Below are 27,033 nucleotides of genomic sequence, written 5' to 3' on the forward strand. Positions count from 1 at the left end.
TACCACGGTTGCTACTATTACCATTGCCGCTGCTACTGCTATTACTACTGCTGTCACTATCACTGTGCTACCACAAGACCGACCGACCGGCACCGAACCGGACGCGTTTTGAAACGAATTTCGCTTAAGACGCACATCCGCTGCAGTGACAAAACTTGTGAACCGATCGTACACGTGCTCTGCCGACGTTTTTTTTTTATTTTGTTACACACATTCGATCGACACTGCACCGAAGTATATTTTCTGAGATCTGGGCATACGCACAATCTGTTCCGGAGACCACCCATAGGTAAGTCACATGATTATTTATTATTATAATTATACGATACATCTGCAGGGTGATGCGTTTTTAACGTTCTACACAAGTCATCAAAAGTTTAAATGTTTTTGGAAATTAATTTTTTTTCTTTCAATTATTTGACATTTTGAACTTAATACAAAACAACATTTTTACCATTTTTGTATAAGTAGTATCTTTTTTTGAACGACATCGTGCACATAATATTCAATTTAATATTCGAATACAGAATATTTTTCTGAGTATTAAATTCTTGTATTTAATATCCAACGAGTAGTTTATCAGTACAATTTTAAAACTTATAAGTTTTATATGTATTTAATGTTTAGAGTGAAGTATTGTAGGATACTACCCCGCTCAATTAAACTTTAAATAAGTACTTATATACCTAAGTTGTAATTATAATTAAAAACTCGTTTGAAATTCTTAGAAAGATATTCTGCTTGAGAATATGAAATTCAAAGGTATGCTGTCATTTGAAAACGTAAAAAACTTAAAGATAAAAAATAGTAAGTATTAAAAAAATAATAACGATAAAAACAGCAATACATCATTTTTTCTCTAAAATGTTGTTTTGTAATGAACTAAAAGAATGTATGTAAAAAAAAATGTTTAAAATACATTATTACTATTCAAGATAACGACTAAAAAAAAAACCAGTTATTGGATAATTTTTTCCGACTACCGAGTTAATCCATTACATGTTACATGTGAGCACGTTTGTATCGCGGTTTTCCGATACGAATCAATAGTATATTTAATATGTTTTTTAACTGTCCGAAAATATTACCTATGCGATTACTGATTAGATTGCATCATGGTAAACGTGTACTGGTTACTTATTGATTTGCCGGTCTGTATTGAACCCGTCAAGTGCTAATTGAAATACTAAAATATATATTACTTATAACCGATACCTTTTCGCCAGGAAAAAATATATATATTAGGCAGGTAATTTTATTGTAAACAAATGTTAAGCTTTTACTAGTTCTAACTCTAGTTCCGACTAAATCGATGAACTGTGTAATAATATTATAATAATAAACATTATACTATGTATGTTAAAATATTATGAAATAATAATACTTAATGTATATGTAATAATTATTATGCATAATATGTAAATATTTCTCAAACCAATGATACCTAGGTAAATGTTTTTTAATACCTAACAATGAGCTCAGCTGTGAAGGTATAATACACCTATTCATATATAGATCTATTCAGTTATGTGTTCACGGCTTTATGTAAAAGTTGCACTAAACATTAAAATATTTTTATTTGAGTAAACATATAAATTAACAGATTATAATATATTCAATGCAAATAAATTATGCACTTTCTAAAATATATTAAATCAAACAAAATTATATCATCGTATACGTGGGCAGTGGGTACTTTTGATAATGTATTTATGAGATTAACAATTTCTAATACAAACGATAATTTAGTTCAATAATACCTATACCTATACTCTATAGAAAACAAACAATTAATATTTATTATTGGTTACGTTAAAATATACATTTTTGAAATTATTTTTTACTTGAAGGATTGTTTTACCTATATTTCTAAATATAAAATATTTGCATAATATCATTTGCACTTTAAAGTTATCTTCTCAGTTCTCACAATAGTTCTACGAATTCTAATTATACTCTTGTGCATAAATAAATTGAGGAAAATTTAAATGTTATAAGCAAATTAAATTTGTGCATCGTTTTCTTGCTGGCGAGTTAATTAAATGTGTATCGATTGGTATTCATGCGAAATGGTTGTATTTTTGATGTCGTAATTATAAGTATTTTCTTTGAAAATTACACTGTGCCACCCTGAATAGTAGCTTTATTTGAGTGGGAAAAGTGGGTATTTGCCCTGTCTGTATTAAAAGTAGACCAATGATTGGGCAAGTTGTCGGTGAAAACATAACTATAATATTAATAACCTGATAAAATATAATTTTGTGTAGGTAGGTACTAGAAAATTAATGTCACGATAATGATTAATACTTATAGTTTTTTAGTTTGAATAAATATAAAAGGCAGAAACGTTGGTCTTCAGGTACAGTAGAAATTGTACAAACAAAACAATTAATTTTTAAATGTATCCATGATTTCTAAAAAAACTTTTATATTAGAAGTTAGGTATTACAAAAGTTTTGATTTTTCAATTACGTTTTATTGATCTGTGTTTTATACTATAAGTTAATTTGTTTGTATCATCTAGAAAAATCTAAAATTACGCCACTTAAGTAGGTAGTATAAGTACCATAATTATTCAACGCCTCGTGTCTTTTTTGCTATAAAATGAGGCTATTTTAGCCTTAAACACTGATACACGTATAAAATTATGTTGGATGGGAATTACATCGAGATAAAAATGTAAGTAGAGATCAGTTTGCGAGTGAAGCGAGATGTTTTTTGTTCAGTTATATGCGGGCTGGTCAAAACGTTTTTCCCTCTTTAAAAAACTGAACTGACCCTGAATATAACTACAGACCATTAATTATATATAAACAAATCATATTTTTAAAATGTGCTAATCGTATAGATAATGGATGTTTTTATTGCAAATAAATGTATTCCTCATTACGAGGAAGCTTATCTAGCATTTACGTTTCAAAATAATATAATTTATTAGAATTACACAATGTTTATACATTAGGTATTGGTTATATTATAATAATTATTTTCATGCTTTACACAAAATATCATTATTTCAAGTAATAAGTAGGTAGCTGCCATATATTATTTTGAATGTACTACCATGTACTGAAAAAAAGAATTTTGTTCAAAAAGTACATTTAAAATTTAGATGTGAACACTGCATATAGTACCTTAATATACCAGATTTCTATAATACGCTCATCTCACTGCTGTGCATCATGCGCTATAGATCCATGTTAGTGGAACTCGTTGTATTAGTGTTTTTATATTTAGTATCATAATAAAAATAATAATATGTCGGTATCAACATTTCAGTATAAATACTTAACACAAATATGACAACGGAATAGCCAGGAGAATAATTTATTGTATATTATGTGCGTTCTGGTAGGTAAAAGTTTTCAACCCAATATATTTTGATCTGGACGTTTTGCCCCTATTTTTACCCGGTCTATAGCAAAGTCGTAAAAAATAAAATAAGATGAGACCACGTTTTTTTTTTCTCCTATAAACCGTTTGTTTCCGGAGTGATCCATCAGACTAAAAAGGTTTTTGAAGTTTTCTGCGCGCCAGAGAAAAATTACGCAGTAAAGTACCGATTACTTACAAAGTTTTGTAGATATATATATATTAAATATTTTTACGATATAGCCGTTTAAATCGAAAAACATATAACTTTCAATTATTGTCAGAACTTTATTATTTACGCCATTTTACGGTTACTCGAACACGACGCATATTACGTTATATCAATACAATACATTATATTATTATGTGTGTATGTGTGTGTTCTTATACGTCGTCCTTTCGCTGTGATATTTCTAAACTATACTACAAGTAATATTATAAAAGTTGTGTTTGACATTTGAGATTCAAAAATATAGTCTTATTAACTCTTGCATAAGTCGCACGCCGACTGTTACCTACTGAATTTTCGATTTGTTAAATCAATACAATTAATCACTGCGATATTAAACCAAGATCCGAAAGAAGAATACAACTAAAACGTGAACGCGGTTCGTATGAATTAGGATCGTCATTCGTCTGTGGAAAACAGAAATTGAACTAAGAACTGTCGGCTGCAGAGTGTAGAATATTATCGCTGTCCGTTGTGTGATATAATAATATATTATATGCCCATGTATGATATACATATTATACATAAATATTCGTAAAACAGAAAAGTTTAGAAGCAGTTTTCGGTGACGTGTCGATATAAAAATAAATACATCGTGTTGGAATGGCGCTTTCTCTAGAAAAATAACGGCAACAAAATAATAACAAATAATAACACACTATAAAATAATAATAATATGTAGGATGTATTACAAGAACGGAACCCAACCTGTCATGTGCACACACACACACACACACTCACACTCACAATATATATGGATCGCGAACAGACACTTTTGATTTAACGTCGTTACGCATCACTATACCTAAGTAAAAGGTATGTGTTTACATGTAATATTATATATACCTACTACGCCGATATCGTAAGACGAAAAACTGCAGGACAACATTTTGACGGTGAACAGACACAGTGTATATTATTATAATTATTATTATTATTATTATGTTATGTACACAAAATTACACTATAAGTACACATCCATTATAACATATTATTATTATACATGCAGGTACTTACGACGTGGTACGCCTCCTACTGCCGCTTTTTTTTATATTGTTATTTGTAGAATATGAAATATAATTAGATGCACCGTGAGCGTAATAATGGCTGATGATGACCACTGACCAGCGATGTCGTAAACGTATACTGTTGATTATCGGCGCGACAAAACTGTTTCGGAGTCGAGAGCTTAATAATGTTATTTTTTTACTATACATCAACATTATCCGATTTCATTGATATAATAATTTGATATACCTGCACACTAACTGCTGCTATTTTAATATGGACCGGACGGGTGTGAAAGCGATCTCCGCTGTTGTAGACATCGACGGCGCCGGAGATCACAACCAGAAAACGTCAGATGTGCGCACGTAACGATTTGGACAGTTGCTGTTGCTGCAGGCGTTATAATAATATTATTATGATATATTATGGACTATTTATATAAAACGACACCGCAAGTACGTAACGTCAGTCGCGAAAAACAAACCTATGGTTGACGGAATCAAGTACCTGTATAGGTACACAACAATATAATATAATAACAATATAAAGTATTATAGGTGTTATTATTATGGCCGTTGTTGCATATTATGATCTATTACCACGCCGAGTCCCCCGCCGCACCGCAAGTGTGTTCGGCTGCTTTCTCTCCGATTTTTCGGCAACCGATAGCTGTCATAATGGCTAATAGTGTCGCCATCATAATATTATTAGGTTTGTTATTATATTATGCGCATAACAATAATGTTATGTCGACTGTCGTCGGTGTGTCGTCTTCTCCCGCAGACATATTATTATGTGTGGGTATAACATAATAATATTATTATCGACATCGGTTCTGCGATGACGACTGCGACGACTGCGACCAGTGAATCATTCTGACAGCGATTACGAAATACGCGACCAGAACTCCGTGATATCAAAACAGCCCTGCAGTTATGCGGACGCAAAAAGAGTGGACGAGAAATGAGCGATTGCGAATATTGACTGTTGGCAAAAAAATGCAAACTTTTTTTAACTTATCGCGCGATACAAGTCGCATACTACTCGTACAACTCGTTGTAATATCGAACGTGTTTGATGGCGTATTGCATATCACCCGAAGCTTGCTGCTTACGACCACTTTTATTTTGTTTCATTGTGCCGTACACGAAAGACACAATAACAATTATTTTATTATTTCGACTATAGTTACGTGTTTAATCAAGAAATGCGCCGCTCCGGTATTATATTTTCGGGAAATTCAACAATTAAATATTTTAACCTAATTTCGTATACGATTGTTTGAACATTTCTGACTAAGCTGTGTTTTGCAAACGAAACGAATGACTATATTATTATATATTTTACTGAAAATTCCACGTTCATAACTACTAATTATATACATAATAATATTATATTGTTTAGCAGCCGAATAATTTAGGTATTTCTGTTATTTAATTAAACATTATTTGATTTTTGTTTGATATATTTCCTGACAATGTTATTATAACTGATTTAAATTCCGAGCGATTCTCCGTACTCAGTGTTATGAAAATGGGCCCATTAACGTTTCGGCACAAATAAGCTTTGAGTCGCAAGATTTTTAAACCCTTTCGTTTGTACTAACCGGTAGATTCAACGAGTTTCTGATGCAGCAGATACGAAAGTTATATATTGTATGTACATCATCGAGTTAAATATTTAACTACGACCTTAAATATTTAGTGGAGACCATGGAAAATGGCATTTAAGTTCATCTGAGCTTTTAATAATTCATTCACTATAATCTCCGAGTACCCATCATACGAAAAAGCCTCTACGAATACATAAACGTGTAGCTAAGTATATTATATTGAGTGAGAGTTAGAATGAGGGAGAGAGGGAGAGGGAGAGGGAGAGAAAGAAATATTATGTTATTCGTCTGCATAACGCTGCAGGGTTTGCTCATTAAAACGTTTCAAAATCGATCTTTATTTGCCAGCGGCAAAAACAATACAAGAAAAATGTTCAAAAGACGTTGTTATTTTTGCTTTAAACGTAAATGAAAAAGTTATTTTTGTTTTTTAGTTATGCTACAAAAGAGAATCGTCAATATTATTGAAATACGTACAACGTATGTACATCAAACTATTGGAGTATTAACGATAAATATTGTTGAGTGGAGTATCAATATAAATTATATATTTTATTTATACACCATTATCATTTATCAGTATTAATAACAATAAGTTAATACACACACTATCATAAAATGTAGAACTGTTTGCAGCTGCTGGGAGTTAGTTTTGAGTATGAAATACTATAGGAAACAACTTTAACGTATATTATTATATCAAATGTGAGTAAATCGATATAATATGCATTATTATTAGTTTGGCGTCTGTACCAATGTTTTTGCAGAGTTGAACGAGTTTAATATTATAATAAATTCAATAATATTTATCATTGAGATTAAAATGTACGCAACTCGTAGACCAACCCTGTTCCCGAAATTTGGAATAGATCAACATTATACATCCATATAATATGTTGCTATTATAAATCAGTTTAATTTGTAGCTGCTGCTCCAATGTGACGTCGTTGAAACGCTGTAAAAAATTCTTTTTAAATCGATTGCATAATAATATTATCGGGTATAAATATTTTATATGTATTATTATGTTTTTGTTTCAACAAATACTTACGAAACATTCCGTTCGTATTTTCTTTCTGACTGCGGTCTATTAAACCATACCTCAATTGTGCAAGAAATGATTCATCGATGCGCAATGTATTAATCCAATTTAATTAAAAATTAATTAAATTTTAAATCGGTTTGATGTCAGGAGGTTGTTGCACACTAATATCCTCGCATCGAACACGTCGTGTACAATATAATAAATAATAATATTATTATTAAGACTTTGAGATTGATCTACTTTAGACGACTCCGAAACTCATCAGGTCTGATAGGTACTCGGAACTCGATACACGTCTCAGGTCCGCAACAGTATGTGCGTCGTATACTTAAATATTTATAATATGATTTTATCAAGTTTTCAATCGACTGTAATTATCTAAAAGTATGCGTTAATTATTATTATATTACAACATGTGACGGGTGTTGCAGATGATTATAATAATAAAATAATAATACCTAATAATTGTGTTACTCTATAAGAGGCGGAAGTCTCTTTGTGATTCTCCGGGAAACGTGTAAAATAATATGATAGGTGCACTTAATAATAATATGTAATCATCGTATCGATTTCATCTTGAATTTCTCGCGCCGATCTATGAATTGTCGCTTGTTAATATTATTACGAGTAAAAACTCGAGCTAAACTACCGAATAACAATATTATAATATATTATATGATAATTTATAATGTGTTGTCGGTCGATCGTGAATCATACTCAATTACCCACGATATTATTATTATACTTACACGTAGGTGTCGACTGTATAGTTTCATTATAATAATGTTGAACACAATATATTTTGTCAAAAAGTTACCATGATTTTCACACCTTGCCTTTCAATGTTTGCACCAATCGTGTATACCAGGTTATGAGTTCTAAAACGTTGTCATTAAATGTCTAAACGAGCATCTATATATGCATATTTTTTAGGATTAGGTATATTATACATACGCTTTTTTTTATTTGGAACCCCGCAACAATATACGCATGTTTCTGTTTTTTTCGGAGCAGGAGATATGGTAAATTGAGAACCTCCTCAAAAAAATAACGAGTCGTGTTAGATATAAATTAAGTCGCGTTAGTTCCTTAATTATATTCAACAATGGACAACTTAGTTATATTATTTAGTCCATATATACATATATATATTATTACGCTCATATCCGATTGCAGGTGACTTCGATTGAGCACTGAAATATTAAACATATTATTATTTTACTGTTTACATCATACACGCAAATAATATCACGTTATATCATAGGTAGGTATCTCGTGCCTAGGTCGTCTCGTCGACGGACCACGGTAATAATAATAATAATAATAATAATAATAATAATAATAATAATAATAATAATAATAATAATAGGTAATGCACTAATGGTAAAAACTATGTTGTGTCTTCGTCAATGCGCAACCATCGTTGCACGCCACACCTGGTATACCTAGGTAAATGGGCCACGCGTCAACTGCGTGGTTATGGATTTTGATGTCGCGGTCATACATAATATGTTATACAACAACTATAGATAATCGTCTTTATACTACATTGTGACTACGATTTAAGATACTCTATAGGTGGGTTTCCACTATACCCATGTGCCGTGTATACACGAAAAATGTCCAGCTCTGTACAACAATACGGTAACGTAGTGGTTAATCGTGTGGTAACCACATCCAACAAACCAATCACAGAAAAGGATTCGAGTCTTAAGCGTTTCTAGTGGAAACCCGCCTTCATCTTAAATCATGGTCGAGACCGATGTTGAACTATTTATAAAACAGGCGATATGTACATTTGTTCATATACATAATATTATGTAGTATTGTGTTAATATTGTTTTGTAAACATTGCCTACTTTGTAAATGGCAACCGACTTCAATGATGGTCAGAAGGAGTTGGCTATCTAGTAAAAAATCTGTGCCGGGACTTGGATAATACTCGTAATATTATTTGTTTGTGATTTTAATCGAATTACAAAACACGAGCTCGCATCGATTTTTCTTCCACGCGTGGCGGCAAGTGGTTCGATAATGCAATAATTTATTTCGCTATGGACATTGTACTCACATTGTATAACGAAAAACGATAAGCGATTAATGTGTTTTATGCGTATACATGGTGTACAAATTGCAGTGTGGTACGTCGTCGGTCTACAGGCTCATGTGGGTTTTCCGGTCGCTCTCGCTCGAGGTCGTGGCGATGGCGGGCGCCGTGTTATCGGAAACGACACAAAAACATCGGAACGCTGGAATCGGGGAAAACAAATGGAAAAAAAATAATAATGTGAAAATGCGGGAAACCCGAGTTTGTCACGTCTCGACGATTTCCTATCGCCAGCAGGTTCGGCCGTGAATAACCTACCTACGACTGCAACATATATATAGGTTCACACGACGTATGATTTTTTTATTTTTCGTGTTATTTACGCACACGGCGCGATCGGCATAAAATTATAATAACATAACATATCCACACAGAGGTACGGTATGCGGTATATAGGTATCTAGAGGTATATGCTTGCTACCGTCCCGCCAAGCACCGCCGTATCTTCCCGCCCTTTTCGCACGGCTACAGTCTAATTTCATTGGCACGGGACCGCACTCACACACGCAGTATACCATGTTATATATACATCACTTACCACGTTCACGGACCATAACATTTTTATTGTCGTATAGGTCGTACAGGTCGCATATATAGTGCGCGTCCTTGTCACTCTATGACGTGAAGCCCGCAGACTAGCTACTATATCGTCTATCTCCTCGCCCGCGATAGCTCCGCACCGATCACATTGTGTTCGCATTGTGGGCCACGTGTTGCGATTTCCTTTATTGTACTCCTATATTGTTTAATTGTGTAATTGTATAATTGCATAATAGTGTAATGTGATTGTAAGTGCACGTTTTCGGCGCAGATGGCTTATTTTCACACAATTTAATAACAATTAACAATACACCATTGCTACCCACCCGGCGCATCGTAAAGGGATAATAAAGTACGGGTACACCAAAACTGAGTTTCTACAGTAATAAGTCCAATAATATTTTTTTTATTCCTTTTTTTAAAAGGGGTCAACCTGGCCAACCTCTTTCAAGCCCGTTTTTCAAAGTACTTCCTAGAAACTGTAATTTACCCAAACATACCACCTGTGACCATACGGTAAGAGCATTAGACTAAAAGTCCGAAGAAAAAATTGGCCGCTTACATCGATAAACACCTATCATTTTCTAGATCAAAATTATTACTGTTGTTATTTTTTCTCCCCAAATTGACCAAAAACTACCTAATATTTTATAGAATATTGGGTACGTCGCTGACTGCGTGCGTTACAGTATTCAGTCTTGCTGTGAAATTGTCTGAATTAAAGGTCGTTAGAAAAATAGGTCAGTTTTTTACGTCTCTGTTGCTGTTGCATAAAAAAAAAGATTCAGTGACATGTTTTTATTCTAATTATTTTAATACCATCAATTAGCCGTTCTGTTTTTTCCTCAAAAAAAAGTGATTAATGTTTATGAGTGCATTTTTTATACTCGATTTACGTATAATATATTTTTGGAAAATGTTTATTGTGAGCGAATGGATTTAATGACACGAGTCTTACATAATATGCCTGCATACGTTATGTTATACAGCACGTCATTCAAGCAATATTTTGCTTTCACTTGATGTTTTTGTTTTAATCGGTTCAACGAGAACCTACATATTAATTAATATTTAATATACATTTATTTATTGTGTTTTAGTTATTAATATTTAAAGAAATAACGCCGTACGGCTTTCGATAAAAAAATTATGATCATAATATGGATAATTATTAATACAAGAAACAAACTACGTTGTTCATGAGATTATAATTTTTTAATTTAATAATCCGTTTTACTCATAACAAGGATTTTTTTTTTAGCTTTTATTTAAAATCTAGCTCAACAAGGACTTATTGTCATTCATAAATTTAATCATAATACCGGCCATGTTGATGATGTCTATTTGTCAGTGATGTCATTTATGTTTTTAATAAGAGGGGAAAACGTTTTGACCAGCCCATAAAACTAAATAAAAAAAAACAGCTCGCTTCACTCGCAAGCTAATTTACACTTATATTTTTATCCAGATTATTTCCATCTTACATAGCTTTATATGTGTCTCAATATATGAGGCAAAAGTAGCCTTATTTTATAGCAAAAAAGACTTAGGGAGCTAAATAATAATCATGTGACTCACCCCAGTGGCGTCATTTTAGATTTTCCTAGAGGGACCGTAAAAATTAAATGACAATATGAACACAAATGCTAAATTGAAAAATTGTAGATACTTTCGTTATTATAGATGTGTTTTTTAGAAATCATCATTGATAGACACATTTAAAAATGATCGTTTTGTTCTTAAAATTTCTATTGTATCTGAAGTCCAACTCTTCTATGTACATTATAACTAAAAATCTATAAATATAAATTATTATCGTGACAGTAATTTTCTGGTGCTTACATAAAATAATATTTCCTCAAGATAAGAAAATTATAGTTGTTTTTTCACCAAAGACTGTCTCAACTATTGAGCTGCTTCGAAAATCAGAAAGCGGAAAATGCACACTTTGACCCAAGCAAATGACCCACTGCTACTTGTACGTTATAAAATCAGTTATAGTTAAAAGGTAACTTATAATATTACTTTACACACACTTACATATATATGGTTATATATTTGTCATTTTTTCATAGTATTTTGTAGCACTTTGCCACACAGGCATGATGTACAGTCGAATATGTAAATACCTAACAATATCAACTCGATAATCATTCATTTAATATGCTTAACTTAAAACTGTATTATTTTGAAAACAAATAAACTGTTGGGCGGTTATCTAAGTTAAAATAATAAAATATAAATACACTTGTCACGTGGATTGAAATTAATTTAATTTATGGTAGTCTATATTATAAAATTGTTATAAGTACTAGCTAATCCTGTACGGTTGTTGCCCGTAATAAATTAAATATATCTCTCGAATTTACTTCTTCTTATTTCTTAAACACCGTTAAATGTAAACTGCACAGATATTTAATCCAATTTATTATTTGATTGGTTTTAACCAATTAATATAAAATACAAATCTAAAATTACATCCAATTATAATTATTATTTTATTTCATGTAGCCAATGGTGATTCTAAATGTATAAAAACAATGTTGGTTTTTCGTGAGCTAACAAAGAGAACCCATTTTTAAAATACAAAACTAAAAAGAATTGGCATCTTCGGCTTTATGATTAGTACCTAATCATTGATTACCTATTACCAATGTGGCTATGTATAAATAATTTCAGAACCATTAGTGTGATAGACTTGGGGCTGTGATAGATCGCTTACATACGCACTAACACACATCACCTTTGTTGGTACAGGTGGGTGGTATTATTGTACATCCGAATTATTATATTAAACTTGAATATTTTACCTTATGTCTTTATATTTTTATTATAATATGATATTAACATATTAATTTAAACAATTACTAGATAAATTGTTTACTCTACTGATGCGCGTGGGTGAGGTTTGCCTTCATACAATTTTATTTTTACCAACGTAATAATTAAATAAAATGTAATAATATTAAACAACATTTATGATGGTGGTGACATACGAATTACGAAATGCATTTGAAATATAATATATATTATATTTTAATTTACGTTAATTACACCTCTGAAATTATTATTACACGTGTACAAGTTGTAATTTTAATGATTGTGTTTTTAAGAAAAACTTTGAATAAGTCATATTTATAATTATTACCACTTTACAATGTTGAGAGGAAAAATAATGATTTGAAATGCTGTTTTATACAACTTTTTTCTGAGTTATAAAAATTTATGATTTTTATTTTTTTGAACCAATTATAATATATTTTTATTACTGATAAAATAGGTATACCTTTATTGACTTTTATTTGTACTTAGTCAATTTGATTGTTCTTGAAGATTTAAAATAATTGATGTTGTAAAGCAATTACTACAAATTAGTTTAGGAACTTAAAAGACTAAATAAATCTAAAATCGTATTACCAAAACGTGAACCTAAATCAAATCCTATTTTCAACATTGATTTCAATATCACTTATTGTGGAACAGTAGTTGTGTTATGGCACGTCTCGTAACGGATTAAATGGCATTTCACTTACAATTAAATTTCACCAGATCTTAAAGTTTTATAAATCTAATTTAGTTATAATAAATAATTTAAAATGGTTTCCAGTCAGCTTGAAAACAAACAGTAAAATAAAAGCTCATTTTATCAATTCATCATTTTACTCTTATACTTTATTTCTACTTAAACAAATAAATAATTAATACTATTGTTTTGAACAGTATTACAATTTACAATAATTAAAACCCCTATCGACCCCAAATGTCGTGACTTGTTTTCATCAATAATTAAAGAAAATGTTTTTCCTCGGGACTTGGTATAATAAAGGTTTAGATTTTGGAATACTTTCAATAAAAAAATAGCAAAATTATCAAATTATCATCATACCAAAGTCAGACTACGTAATAAAATTCCACAGGAAATTTTTTCTTTTTTGGAAGAGGGACTCAGATAATAATACTCGAGTGTAATTCAATACTCCCCTCTGCAAACTTAACAATTTTATTCACCCATTGTTAGGGCACTTGTGTTGTACAAGTATAGTTCGTCAAAATCAATCGCAAATTCTAATAAGAGATGTTTAATATTGAGATTTAATATCAATAATATTTAACGTAGTTAATAGGAAAACATGTTTCATCATAACTTTACCTATTCAAAAGGCATAGGCGCATAGCCAATGCATTTTAGATATTTAATGATTTCCAATGAAAATAGCATTAAGAACTGCCCGTCTATAACAATTGAAAAAAAATTATATTCTTGTTGATAAATTAAAGAAGGTCATTAATCAGTATATACCTATACCTACACATTATACAGTTTATAATCAATACTGACTATACTCAAAATTACGTTTTATGATAGCGGACCACGGATATTATTTACTATTTTGGACTCACGATAAGTAACAGAATAAATGATTAGGTATAGTAAAATAAATTGTACCTACGCACTATTCAAGTTTATCATATAATGATTCATATGCATATTTTCAACTATACAACATAATAATAGATTTATGCCCATTCTGTTTGACAATAAGAACGTCTAAGCAAATACAATGCACGCGCCTTAAGTTCTATAATATAATATGTTCAAAATCAAAATATTCACAATGGTCACATAATACCTTAACTAGAGTTATTTTTTAGAGCCTTTTTATTATTATGCACGCATTATATAGCTGCAGCAGGTACCGCGGAATAATATATTATGCATTTATCATAACAAAACGTGTACAATATACGACTTAACTACATAACAGCAGTCTTGTAACAACGATATAAAATTTTTTCGGTTAAAAATACTTCAAATCATTGTCGGGTACATGAATGGGTAGACAATATATTTTATTTGTCTCAATATCATTCACTCGAGGTTCGTTCAGATTATATTTTTATCGTTTGACGTTCATATTTTTCACGAAAATCTGGACGACCTTATTGCAGTATCACAAAGTATAATAATAATAATAATAATAATAATAATAATAATAAACAAATAATATTCACTGGCTCACTATATTTTCGCTCACGTACCTATTCACACGGCGGTTATAAAAAAAGATATATTATATAAGGAGTATTATATGCAGTCACCTACTCCATACATTATTATTATTATACGAAATTCGGGCACAGATATATACGTAGGTATAGTAAATTATACATTTTATAGTATTATTTACAGCTCTTGTCATGCGAGCTATAACTTATAAGGCACGGGCTCATTTTGACATGTATACACGAAGTCTGATTCATTGTTATTACCTTATTCAACTGTAAAAATAAAAACTTCACTGTTGATTGGTTTTCGCACTCATATAAGAGTGTGTAAAAGTTCCACCACGAGCCACGCATGATAAGTTGTTAGAAAAGTACCTACGTCTCGTGGTCCACAATATTATATATTATTATTATATGCGTTGCGATGTTATAATTTTTACATCATATCGATTACAGTTCCTTGAATTTGTTTTTAATACTGCATATTTGTTATAAACAATTTCTTTCAATTTCTTTTCAAACAATGAAGTTAAACATAATATATTATAAGCAGAACACAAAATTGGGTACATAATAGTATAACTGATAAACAGCGCCCTTGAATAGTACACACGGCCGCTTCCTGCATAAACAAAACTTACACATCCTGGTATAATATGACAACTGATAAGTGATATCCATTTGACACGAGCAACTCAACTTTTAAAATGTTTACATGAATATTGGCTCTATACAGTACAAGACGGAGGTAGGGTATACTTGCCACATTTTATATAATATATATCAGATGTTAGAAATGGTAAGACACTTATAACTTTTTCTATTTTGATTTCGAATCGACTGAACGAATTCCAATATTCTGTGAAACATAAAATAACTATGGCTGTATATTATTGTAACCATTAAAGTAGAAGTTTTTAAAACTCAATTAAAAAAAAATATTAAATTAGACAAACAACAAAATGTATCTTTGCACACCCTGTATACGTTAATTTAGTCAGAGTACGCGTAGCTGACCGGCCGCGTGATCTTGGCGACGTAATTTGATCGTGTGCTAAAATATTTGAAGTCTAAAACCAAAAATATTTGAAGTCTAAGCTAAAAATATGTTATCACATCACGTATAGGTATTTGATAAGGATACCGCAAGCACCCATATACATGGTCATATATGGATGCAGGCGCGCGTACTTATGTGCTTGAAGCGGTCTAATGAATTGTTCGTTGACTGTATAAGAAACAATCTTGTTTGAGTGTTTACTGCTGAGTACGAACATTTCAGAAATTGCACTTTAAATAATGTGACAATCACACAAAAAGAACCATCTGATTTTGGTCCCATTAATTTTTTCGTTTCTAGTATGGCGCATTTTCGTTTGACTGTCAGCCCCGATGGTTAAAATAATTTTAAATATTCCATCAAAACAGAGTCGGTACGTTTGCATCAAATTGTTACAGTAGTTAACCCATATATTATTATATGGATGAGGTGAACAACGTACGTATGCAGTTAAAACTGTCAAAACCTAAGTATTTACGCTTAAAATCAGCCACGCTTGGAACCTTGATAATTTTTTCGGGCTCGGTTTCTAGAAGAAACGAAAACGTTCCTGTTCCGGTTTCGGTACGATTCTGAGAATGAAACAATAATAATTTCTGTTCGCTAAAGTGGAAAAATTATTTTAGTAAAGTATATTATACTGAATACCTGTTCCGTGATTTCTAAAATATTTAAATAAGGGTTCAGACTTTCAGAGTATCCGACAGGTTTCGGTACCTTATTCATATTATTGATTATAATCTTTTTTGATTAGATGCAACGTTTATTTGATTTTTTGTAACCTACTTCATAGTATAATAATAATCATACGCTGAACAAACAAACCGTTATTATTTGTCATTCATTAATTATTAGTTGTTTGAGAACCCCCGATTTAAATACAACACCAATTGCGTCCCGGATATTTTTTGACGCAATTCGTGTATATTACGCCTACAAATGGGTAGCACATAAATGCAAATAATAATATAATAGGTGATGTATGTATTATATTAGTTGACACATTGCGGAGCAACGTTCGTTTTTTTTCCACAAGCGTTGTAAATAATAGTAGAAATAATATATAACATGTGCAATAATGTATCCGTCTGATAAGTAAAGCATTTCCAATATTTGCGTTTTCCAACACTGGTAACAGTAGGCAGGTATACACGAAACGACATATTACAATAGTATTAGTCCAGGTATAAGTAGGTACTTATATTGTATTGAAATCTCGAGACGCTTTTTAATAACATATTATAATGTAATATATTAATATATTATATTGTGTGTGTGTCCATTATATTGTATTGCACAAGTCTATTCTTCGGGGGGATAATACGCATTTTGTCGATACGAAATTCGCTGAAAACTATTATGCACACCTATTTTATTATTCATATAAATAAATTATAATATTTAATATTCAGACGAACGCGCGGGGGGTTTTTGCGTAGAAAATAATTTCTTTAGAAACGATCTGATCGATTTCCGTTTTACGATAACTGGCGTTGTGCAATCGTAGTTTGCACAGACGACAGTTTCCATAAAATATCAGTGCTCGCATAGTAGTAATAATAATAATTTAGATGTATAATACTATATCGTAGGTAGGCAGTATAGGTAATCATGAGGTATTAACAATTGACTATATCATATCGACGTCGGAAGTTGATGCGAATAAGACGCCATCGAGCATAATTATATTGTAATATATACCTATGGCTGGGTAAAGTTTTGTTTTGAGTAGTTTACCTTCGAGGTGTTGTTATAGTATATTAATCATTTCTAAATATTATCATCAAACGTAACGTGAAGACCATATTTCTATCGTAGTTCTTAGATGCTAGCTTACACGACCTGCAGAATATAATATGCGATTGCAATAACAATATTATTATAGATGGGGTAACTAAAAAGGGCGCCCATATAAGGTAATTTTTAGGGGAGGGATGAAGTTTAACAAGGTTCCTTAATCTGTTTATAGCGTATATATAAAGTCGGGTTTTCTTGAAAAAGAACGAGGTTGAAAGGGGATGTAATAATTTAAACATAAACTTCGAAAAAACTGAATCAAGAATAATTGAAAAGCTTATTTTATATTTAATTTTTGGTGAGCATATTAAATTATTATTTTCCAGGGGAGGCATATCCTTCTCTTGCCACCCCTAACCTATGGTACTTAAATACGTGTGTCACATGTGCTTAAAATTCGAGAAATATGAAGGGAAAATTCAATGAAATCTTCAATAATTGACTTTAATACCGACGTCATTGGCCGCGGAATTTGATGCGAAGACGCCGTCAAGAATAATATATAAAAATTTATATCAACAAATGTAGTTATATGCAGGCAGATAAAGAAAATTATTGGTATCGTAGATGCTCGCTAACATGAATAGAATATAATATGATAATATAATATATTATTATATAGTTGGTACCACCAAAACATGCGCGATTTATGCGCGGAAATTTTAAAAAAAGCGTCGTGAAAATATTATAATGAAATCGTCCGGGTCGTTATTTGAATTGATAATATTCTGTGACGGTAGAATTAATTCGGCACATCACGAGTGATTTATTTCTTTGCAAAAACAAAATTCAAATAAAGGTTTCTCTCCAGCTCCTCCTCCGGAATACTCGTCGACGCATCTAGACCGAAATGTTTCAGCTCTTTTTTGTTTTATTTTTTTCATTGACTTGCATTTACACGACAGTATTATTATTAATGCCAATGAACATTTCACCGAAATCAATTATACTCACCATGTTTGGCAGTTTTTTACTTCAGCGCTGTATATTCATATATTATACGGTCGTATTGTTATAATAAACAACTATTATGTGCTTATTTTGAAACTAGACTCGTCGACTATCAAGGTGTTTACCCATACTCGATATTTTTGGATTTTTCTTTTGATTAAATATACACTACTACACGAAGGGTTTAAAATATCGTAGAAACTAATCAAGCAGAATTTGAACTGTTTATATTTGCGACTTAGCGGGTCGCTACGAGTTTTTTCACGAGCAATGGGCCTCACTGATCAAAATGCACGCATAGTGCATAATATTATAACGGACAAAAAATAGTTATTTATCTAAATATAAAATAAAAATTGTTTTGTGCGGTGATTAAATACTTGGATAAGAAAAAGTAAAATCTTAGTAAATACGACAATTATACTATACAGCGCATCGCGTGCTGCAATTTATTATAATAATGTCCATTAAAACGTAATAATTATAACTGCAATATAATAGTTATGCAATTGCACAGTTTCTACGGTAAAAGTTTTTTGAACTATTCACAGAGTACAACAACTAGTTAGGTCATTGTTGTCGTTTTTTAATTACACATCTCACTGCATGCGTATATAATTATATGCATTTAGACGTGTGGACGATTTGACAATGTATCACTAATTTAAATTTGCCAAAGAATCCACAGGTACCTAAAACACTGTACTGTGCTGTAATAATGTGCTACTCGCGATAATGAGCTTTTTAATCACACGTTCATCCATGTTGAACTACCTAACTATGTTTCGACTTTATTTCGTTGTTGTTGTTTATCGTATTAATTAAAGTCAAACAGGTAAATTGCTTCGAATTAAAGAGAGCCCGGCTGGTTCGAGTCTTGTAAAAACTACGGTGTCGGGAATGTATAATATATATTATGTTTGAATGTAAGTAGGTACCTTTATACACAATCGAGCGTGCTGTATTTAACAGATAAGAAGGTCTCGTCGTGCATAAATGCGTACAATGGACACTATTATAAACAGAGGGTTACCAAGTTGGTTTTAAATTACCTGCGTCGGGTTTTTAGCGGAAAATTTACGTTAAACGATTTCGGCCGTTGCCATTAAATTATGTTTTAATAATTATTTGACTCCGCAGAAAAATGTAGAACATACCGGCCGTGATGGAAAGTTCGAGGAGGAGAAGAGTAAACAAAAAGTTGTTACGATATGATAGTATATAAAAAAATAAAATGTAATAAAGTAGGTACCGTGTTGTAACAACATTATAATGAAACGTTATTACGCGTATTATACAGGGTGTCCCACAAGGGTTTAAATACTAATTTTAAGTGACAGCGTAATGGAGTTTGCTTATATCTACTATTCCAATAACTTTAAAAAGCGGTAAATGTCCTTGTACTTACACGGTTACATATTATCTATACACACGTAACACGAAATTAGACTATAATTGCAGTTATTTAGTCGTTACTGAAGTCTGAAACCAAATGACGTACTCATAAAAATACGATATCGTTATAAAATATAAATTATTATGGTGGAAATAAGGCTGACGATGTTATTTCAGTGTAGATAATGAAAAAAACAAATACATTTTTTTGTAATAATTTTTTTCTTCTTCTTTAAATGCGATATTTTTTTCGCACCAATATTACACCACGCCGTTTTATCGTACGACATTTACACGGTAATCAACGTTCTGTTCCAGGAACCAATAATCGAAGATCGACGTGCCGGAAATGCATTGGCTGTGCAAGTGTGTCGTCGCCTTGGCGGTGCTGGCCACAACCACCTGGTCAGCGACGTTGCCGAGCGTAGCGCAGAAATGCGTGCCCCCCGGACCGGGGCTGTCGCTCAACGACTTCCTCTCCGGCAAGTTTTACCTGTTTGAGAGGCAGCAGGAGTTCAGCATCAAGCTTCTGCAAGCCGCCGTGACCGCTTCGCCCAAGCAGAACTTGATATTCTCACCGCACAGCATATACACGGCTCTTTTGATCACTTACTTCCTGAGTAACAACGAAACGGAAGAGACGTTAAAGCGTTTCCTCAATCTGCCACCAGAACAGGTATGCATCGCTATATCGCAATAATTGAAAGTTTCGCTAGACCAAATCCTCCGCTATCGTTTGTTAGGTACCTACCCTATTGTAATAAAGCCAAAGCAGTATTGATTAATTTGTTTAGAAATACTTAACACTAGGGTATTAAGAATAGTAAATAGTAAAATATGGGTAAGATATATGATATGCTTAAACGTATTGAACATATTGACTTCTTATACCCATTTTATTAATATACACATTATTTTCATCGAGTTCTTTAACTATTTTATTGTTCGCCCTTTTTTTAATTGATATTTTATCAATTAAATCATTTGTGTTATTAGGTTGACTTTTACGTAAACTCTTTATCATACTTTTTACTTTGTTATTCAAATTATTTAATATAGTTTCCCCTGTATAATTTGGGGAGGGGGGGGGGGGAGAAAGTTTCTTGAACTTGTTCCACATATGTAGTATATATCAACTATTTTACGACTAACCTGTATGATTTAAAATATCATAGCGCCCATGATAATGTGATTCAAAAGTATAGTTAAGGGTAGCACACTTAAATATAATAAGAGTATGACAAATTCCTGGTTTAAAAATATATTTAGGTAGGTATATTTATAAGTTACAACCCCTCAATAATTATTTATAATATATGGATTATATAGTAACAATTTTGAACCATAAAAATGTGTTGTAGTATATATACTATATAGTATTATAAATCACGTAAGAATATAAGGCGTACGTCATTACAATAAACGTATAAAATGCTTTTTCCAGCATTTTTTTTTTTAGATAGGTTTTTATACTTCTTATTAAAAAAATAACCATGCATAATATATAAAAACACGATCAGTTTTTACAACATGGTTATGACTTTTATACCTACTATAATATTATAATTCCACATGAATAATTATTTATTATAATACAGTACAGATTTCAAGGTTTTTTCGTAACTCTATGTCAAATATAAATATTGCAACTACTGTAACAAATTATTTATTATATAAGCATACACAGTAGGTCTATAAATATACAATATATTTTGTTGTAAAGTGCGTGAATAACCCCAAAAGTAAAAACTAACCTTTGAAATTTTGAGTAACGGTAGTATACGTTAACTCGTGTATTATTCATTGAAATTGTATATTATGCTTCTTTGATTTTCCCTTTTCCTTTTACTAGTTTTCAACTTTAAATCAGATTAATTTTGTTTCGGTGTAGAACTTTTAGTAAGTTTTTAGAATTTTGCAATGACTTGAGAATCTTTGCGACACACTCCAGCAAGTTGCGGAAATTCGACAAACTCTTTAAAATCGTTTACAAACTTTGTTGAATTTCGTAAAATATAATATATAAAATACTTTAACTTATTGTAACTGGCTGATTTTATCGTCGACTAACCTAATTCATCTCTGGTGCAGGGAAAACTGAGCGTGATGCAAGCGTACCGTATGGAGAAACTGTTCCACTCGATGAGGTCGTTGAACACCAGCGGAGATTACGAGTTCAGCTCGGTGGACCGTCTGTTCGTTTCCAAAAGACTTCCGATACAAAAGTGCATAGCCGACGTGTTCAAGGACGAGGTGCACAAAATGGATTTCGTCGTCGATCCTGAACTGGCCCGCATGTACATCAATAACTGGGTGACCAACCAGACCAACCAGCAAATCAAGGACCTGTTGCCTGAAGGGAAGATCACTTACGAGACGAGACTTGTGCTGGTGAGCATCATCGCATCATAATACATTAGATCCTTATTAGGTCCAACGTATATTATAAATCTTAAATTGTTCGTAATCTCGATCTCGATTAAAATTCCTTAATGGTTATTGAAGTACTTACATATATAATTACCATTACAATAAAAAACTTAATATCTCGAACTTTTTCTGTTTCGACATATCGAGTGTTAACTGTACAAATCATTATTATATTTTATGATCTAATCCGTTTGAAAACAACTTTGAAGTCACGCGTATAGTACTTCCTACAACAAGTAATAACGTTTTGTTTGTTTTTCTTCAGGCAAACGCGGCGTACTTCAAGGGCTTTTGGAGCTCGAGGTTTTCCTCGGAGAGCACAAAAGATGAGGTGTTTTACACATCACCCACCGAAAACGCCTATGTTCCGATGATGTGGCAATCCGGCGTTTTCAACCTACGTAAGCATATACCATATTTTTTTTAATGAAAAAATTATCTTAAACGTGACATATTATGTTTTAATATTATATTGTTGGAATACCTATGACTCGTAATTGCCAGCTATTTGATATTTTACTTTGTCACGAAATGCATATAAGTGGGTAGTGCTAAACATAATATACTTGACAGAAGAGGTGGTTTTAAATATTTATATAATTTAATTGTGCAAGGTATTCAAGCACCTACTTATCCAATTATTTAAACTGTATATTAAATAATTTTTAGTTATTATTTAAAAATTAGTACCTATATACATAATCTCACCGCTAGAACAGTCACAATTTAAAATGTATGGTTTTCAGAAAAAGCGAATCGAGGTTTGAACCTTCAAACATTTAAAAAAGTTTTTTACCTACGCGTTTGAAACTTAAAACTTATAAACTTGCAAATATATCCTTTACAATATAGCTTTGAAATACTCTCTTAAACTCAAAAAGTTAGACTTTTGAACTTTTACAATTTTTAAGTAAATGCAAGACTGCCATATTTTGAGATGTGGCTGTGTAAATTGGTTTTAAGATAGCAATATTATAAGTACCTACTAAAATATGACAGTATTGAATTGCATATTGTGGCTGCAGCAATATCCCAAATTATGAAATGCAATACCACCACAACTCAAATATTGTTGTTTTGAACTCAATATATCACGCGATAAATTAGTTATTTCAAATACCATTTATTATTTATGATTTGATCTTGATTTAGACATGTACATTAGCAGAACCATATTTTAGCCAACAAAATATTTTCACTAATAATAATATTTAGACAACATTATTTTAGCAAAGAAATATTTCAGCTGACTATATTTTAGCCTACTTTTAGACTACATTATTCGGTTGAAATACTGTAGGCGAAATTATTTTATGTATTATCATTTCAATCATTAAATTATAATCAACTATATTCAATAATTTTTAACAACTGTAAATATACAAGAAAAACCACATCTCCCAATGAGACCCATCTATATATTAATATTTACCAATATTTATGTTCTATCCTAGTAAAATAATAAAATTGCTGTCAAGCGTTTGAATAAATAAACAAATAAAAACTACCACCCATCTCAAATCCATCATTGCACAACGATATTGTAAACTGCGCATTATAATACCTGTAACCTGGTTTGTGTAGTGAGCTCCGACGAGTTGGGTGCGCACGTTCTGGAACTTCCGTACAAAGGAGGTGACATCAGTCTGTTCGTGATCCTGCCACCTTTCAACAAACAGCGTGGAATTAGTCAGCTTAGTAAGAGGCTCAATACGAACATTTTGCAAAATATTGTTTCGTCAGGCGAATGGACGTCACGACCCGTCGAAGTGTCTCTGCCCAAGTTTAACGTCGAACAGAGCATGGACAACCTCGTGCCGGTAAGTGAAGTTTATAAATTTAATTATGTCATTTAGATTTTATATTCGTTTTTCAAACCAATAACTTATTAAGATCCTACATACAATTAACACAGTTTATATTTTTATTTGAAATAGGTAGGAAAACTTTTGTTGCATTGGATTCTGATTTTAAAATTATATTTTCAATATTTCTTATAAACGTACATATGCTATGTAACAAATGTTTGAGTATTTTTAAATTATACGATGTTATTTAAAGCTGATTATAAAAAATGGAGTTCAATGCAACCTGATAAAAGTATATAAAAAAAAAATATATATATAATAAATATATAATAAATATATCGTAATTTGATAGTTTTACAAGGCGCGTTATCGTTTTTCCTGTCAATTTATATTTGATCGTTGAAATGGTTTGATTTAATTTTTCCGATTCGATAGCTGTCAAGTAACGTAACTAATAATTTCTTGAATAATCGTTGTGCTTTGTTGCTTCTTAACCTAATCTGCTCAGACACCTCTAAGATAAAATAGTTTTAACTAAGGTTTTGTGATTGGCTGTTGGAATACAAAAATACTTCAGCTGAAACAATATATTCACAATACAATCATTTTAATTATGACATCTTCACAACTGTCAACTGTCTACTGTGTCTATGACATACATTATAGTAGCTACGTCGATAAATTGTTTATTTAGTTTATTACGATATATGTCAACGATAATATTTTCCACCCCATTGACAAAATATTTTAGTCATGACGGAAAGTACAAAGTTGTAATTAGATAACACTTTTTTAATACCACCTACAAAACAAAGAATAATAATATGATAGAGAGAACTATTTTTGTTAGAACCAAATCTAAGAAACGTACTAAAAAATTTTAGTATATTTATCGATTTTTGCAAAATATTTGCATATTTTATTTGATATTAACACGTAGAATCTTAATCTTATACATGGGATTGAATGTAATTGTTTTATGAAATACATATTTGGCGGGTAGGTATCAAAAGAGTTTCTTTGAGAAAATGAACTTTTTTGTATGTCTAGAACCTTAAAATAAAATCTCTGTGCCGAAAAATTTAAAAAAAAAATCAAGAAACCTACCATTTTATTTTGTTCTAATTCCTCGATATATCATCACGATTACTGAACGCTGGACATTTCTTTCAGCTACTGGAGCAAATGGGAATCGGGAACGTGTTCAAAGGCAACGTTGACCTGTCAGCGTTGACCGGTAACGCGAACGACGTGACCATCGACGACGCTGTGCACAAAGCGAAAATCTCCGTAGACGAAGAGGGCACAATTGCCGCGGCGGCCACGTCCTTCCTGATGTCCCGGTCATCCAGGCCTGTCGAGCCCTTCAAGTTCCGGTGCAACCATCCTTTCATCTACTTCATGTTCGACAAGGTCACCGGATCGGTGCTGTTTATGGGCGTTTACAATTCGCCGAAATCCAATTAGATTTTAGGCGCCACCGCGCGTCGTACACCAAAGGATACGAGACACTGTGGTGCGGAACTGGAGTTTAGAGACGACCTATATATATATATTTAGTAGGATTATGACCGATCGCTTGTTGCAACGTAATTCTAAGATGTAAATATTCGTACACGTTTAAGGTCATTATTATTATTATATTATTATTATTTGTATGTATATATTATTAATGTTATATTCTAGTTTTACGCCAATCGTTTCTAATCGCGTGAGGTCATTATAATACGTATATACCTTAAAACTAAAAACATAGGCCCAATCGCGACTGTACCTATACACCAGCAAACGCTTACAATTCAGTCACAAGTGTCGCTCGAAAGTAGTTTCTGAGTTTTGTGGGTTGGCTTCCACAGGAGCATATTGTTATCGTATTCTTTTCATACATTTATATTTTGAAATTTCCTTCACATTATTTATATATCAATAATATGTACTATGATAAAAAAATATTTTTTTTCTGTGATATAAGCACCGTAGTGTGACGAAAAAGTTTGATAGTCAAACCTTCTGTCAATTTAATAAAAATATTACAATACACCGATGTCACATTTCTCTCATTTTTACGGAGTTTGTTGGAAGACGGTGCAAGTGTAGGCATAATTTATACGTGTATATTTATATAATTATATGCATTGATATTATGTGTGAATAAATATATGTATAATATTATACACGGTAATGTATAGTCGTTAGACAATAATATTATTGTGTTTTGTACTCTTGTTAACCGTTTTATAAGTGAAATAAATTACGTGATGATATACAACATAATAATAATATGTATTATTAACAGTTAACACTAGTAGAGTGAGAATAAGTGAGAGAGAGAGAGAGAGAGAGAGAGAGAGAGAGAGAGACAGACTAACAGGCAAACTGACTTACAGACAGACAGAGAGAGAGAGGGAGGGGGGTAGAATCGGTTTCAAAACTCGAATGTCTGAATTTAATTGAAAACGCTGCTGCTGCCACAATAATTATAATAATATACATATATTGTGTATAGACGGAAAGACGTGTGGGCAGCAGACGCACAAACGGTACGGCTTCCTTATATCGGTAAAGTATAATACACATTATGATTATATACGTTGTGCTGGTGCTTCGAGTAGAATATTATTATACGTCGCATAAAAGTTGTAATTAGATAACACTTTTTTAATACCACCTAC

At 31.8% G+C, this 27,033-nt stretch overlaps 1 protein-coding gene across 2 annotated transcripts; it reads left to right on the plus strand.

Moving 5' to 3' along the window:
- On the plus strand, positions 1 to 26,635 carry LOC111038142 (serine protease inhibitor 88Ea-like). 2 transcript variants are annotated; one of them, XM_022321105.1, is made up of 6 exons: positions 1 to 289; positions 20,442 to 20,799; positions 22,215 to 22,514; positions 22,819 to 22,954; positions 24,138 to 24,373; positions 25,535 to 25,828. In XM_022321105.1, exons 2-6 carry the CDS (start codon positions 20,473 to 20,475, stop codon positions 25,826 to 25,828), a joined length of 1,293 nt encoding a protein of 430 aa, XP_022176797.1. In that variant the 5' UTR covers positions 1 to 289; positions 20,442 to 20,472. The 2 variants fall into 2 exon arrangements, with proteins under 2 accessions (XP_022176797.1, XP_022176798.1); XM_022321106.1 differs by lacking the exon at positions 1 to 289 and having other exon boundaries at positions 20,473 to 20,799; positions 25,535 to 26,635.
- Positions 26,636 to 27,033: the final 398 nt, after the last annotated feature.

Source organism: Myzus persicae, unplaced genomic scaffold, assembly GCF_001856785.1.
Source record: "Myzus persicae strain clone G006 unplaced genomic scaffold, MPER_G0061.0, whole genome shotgun sequence".
Taxonomy (NCBI): domain Eukaryota; kingdom Metazoa; phylum Arthropoda; class Insecta; order Hemiptera; family Aphididae; genus Myzus; species Myzus persicae.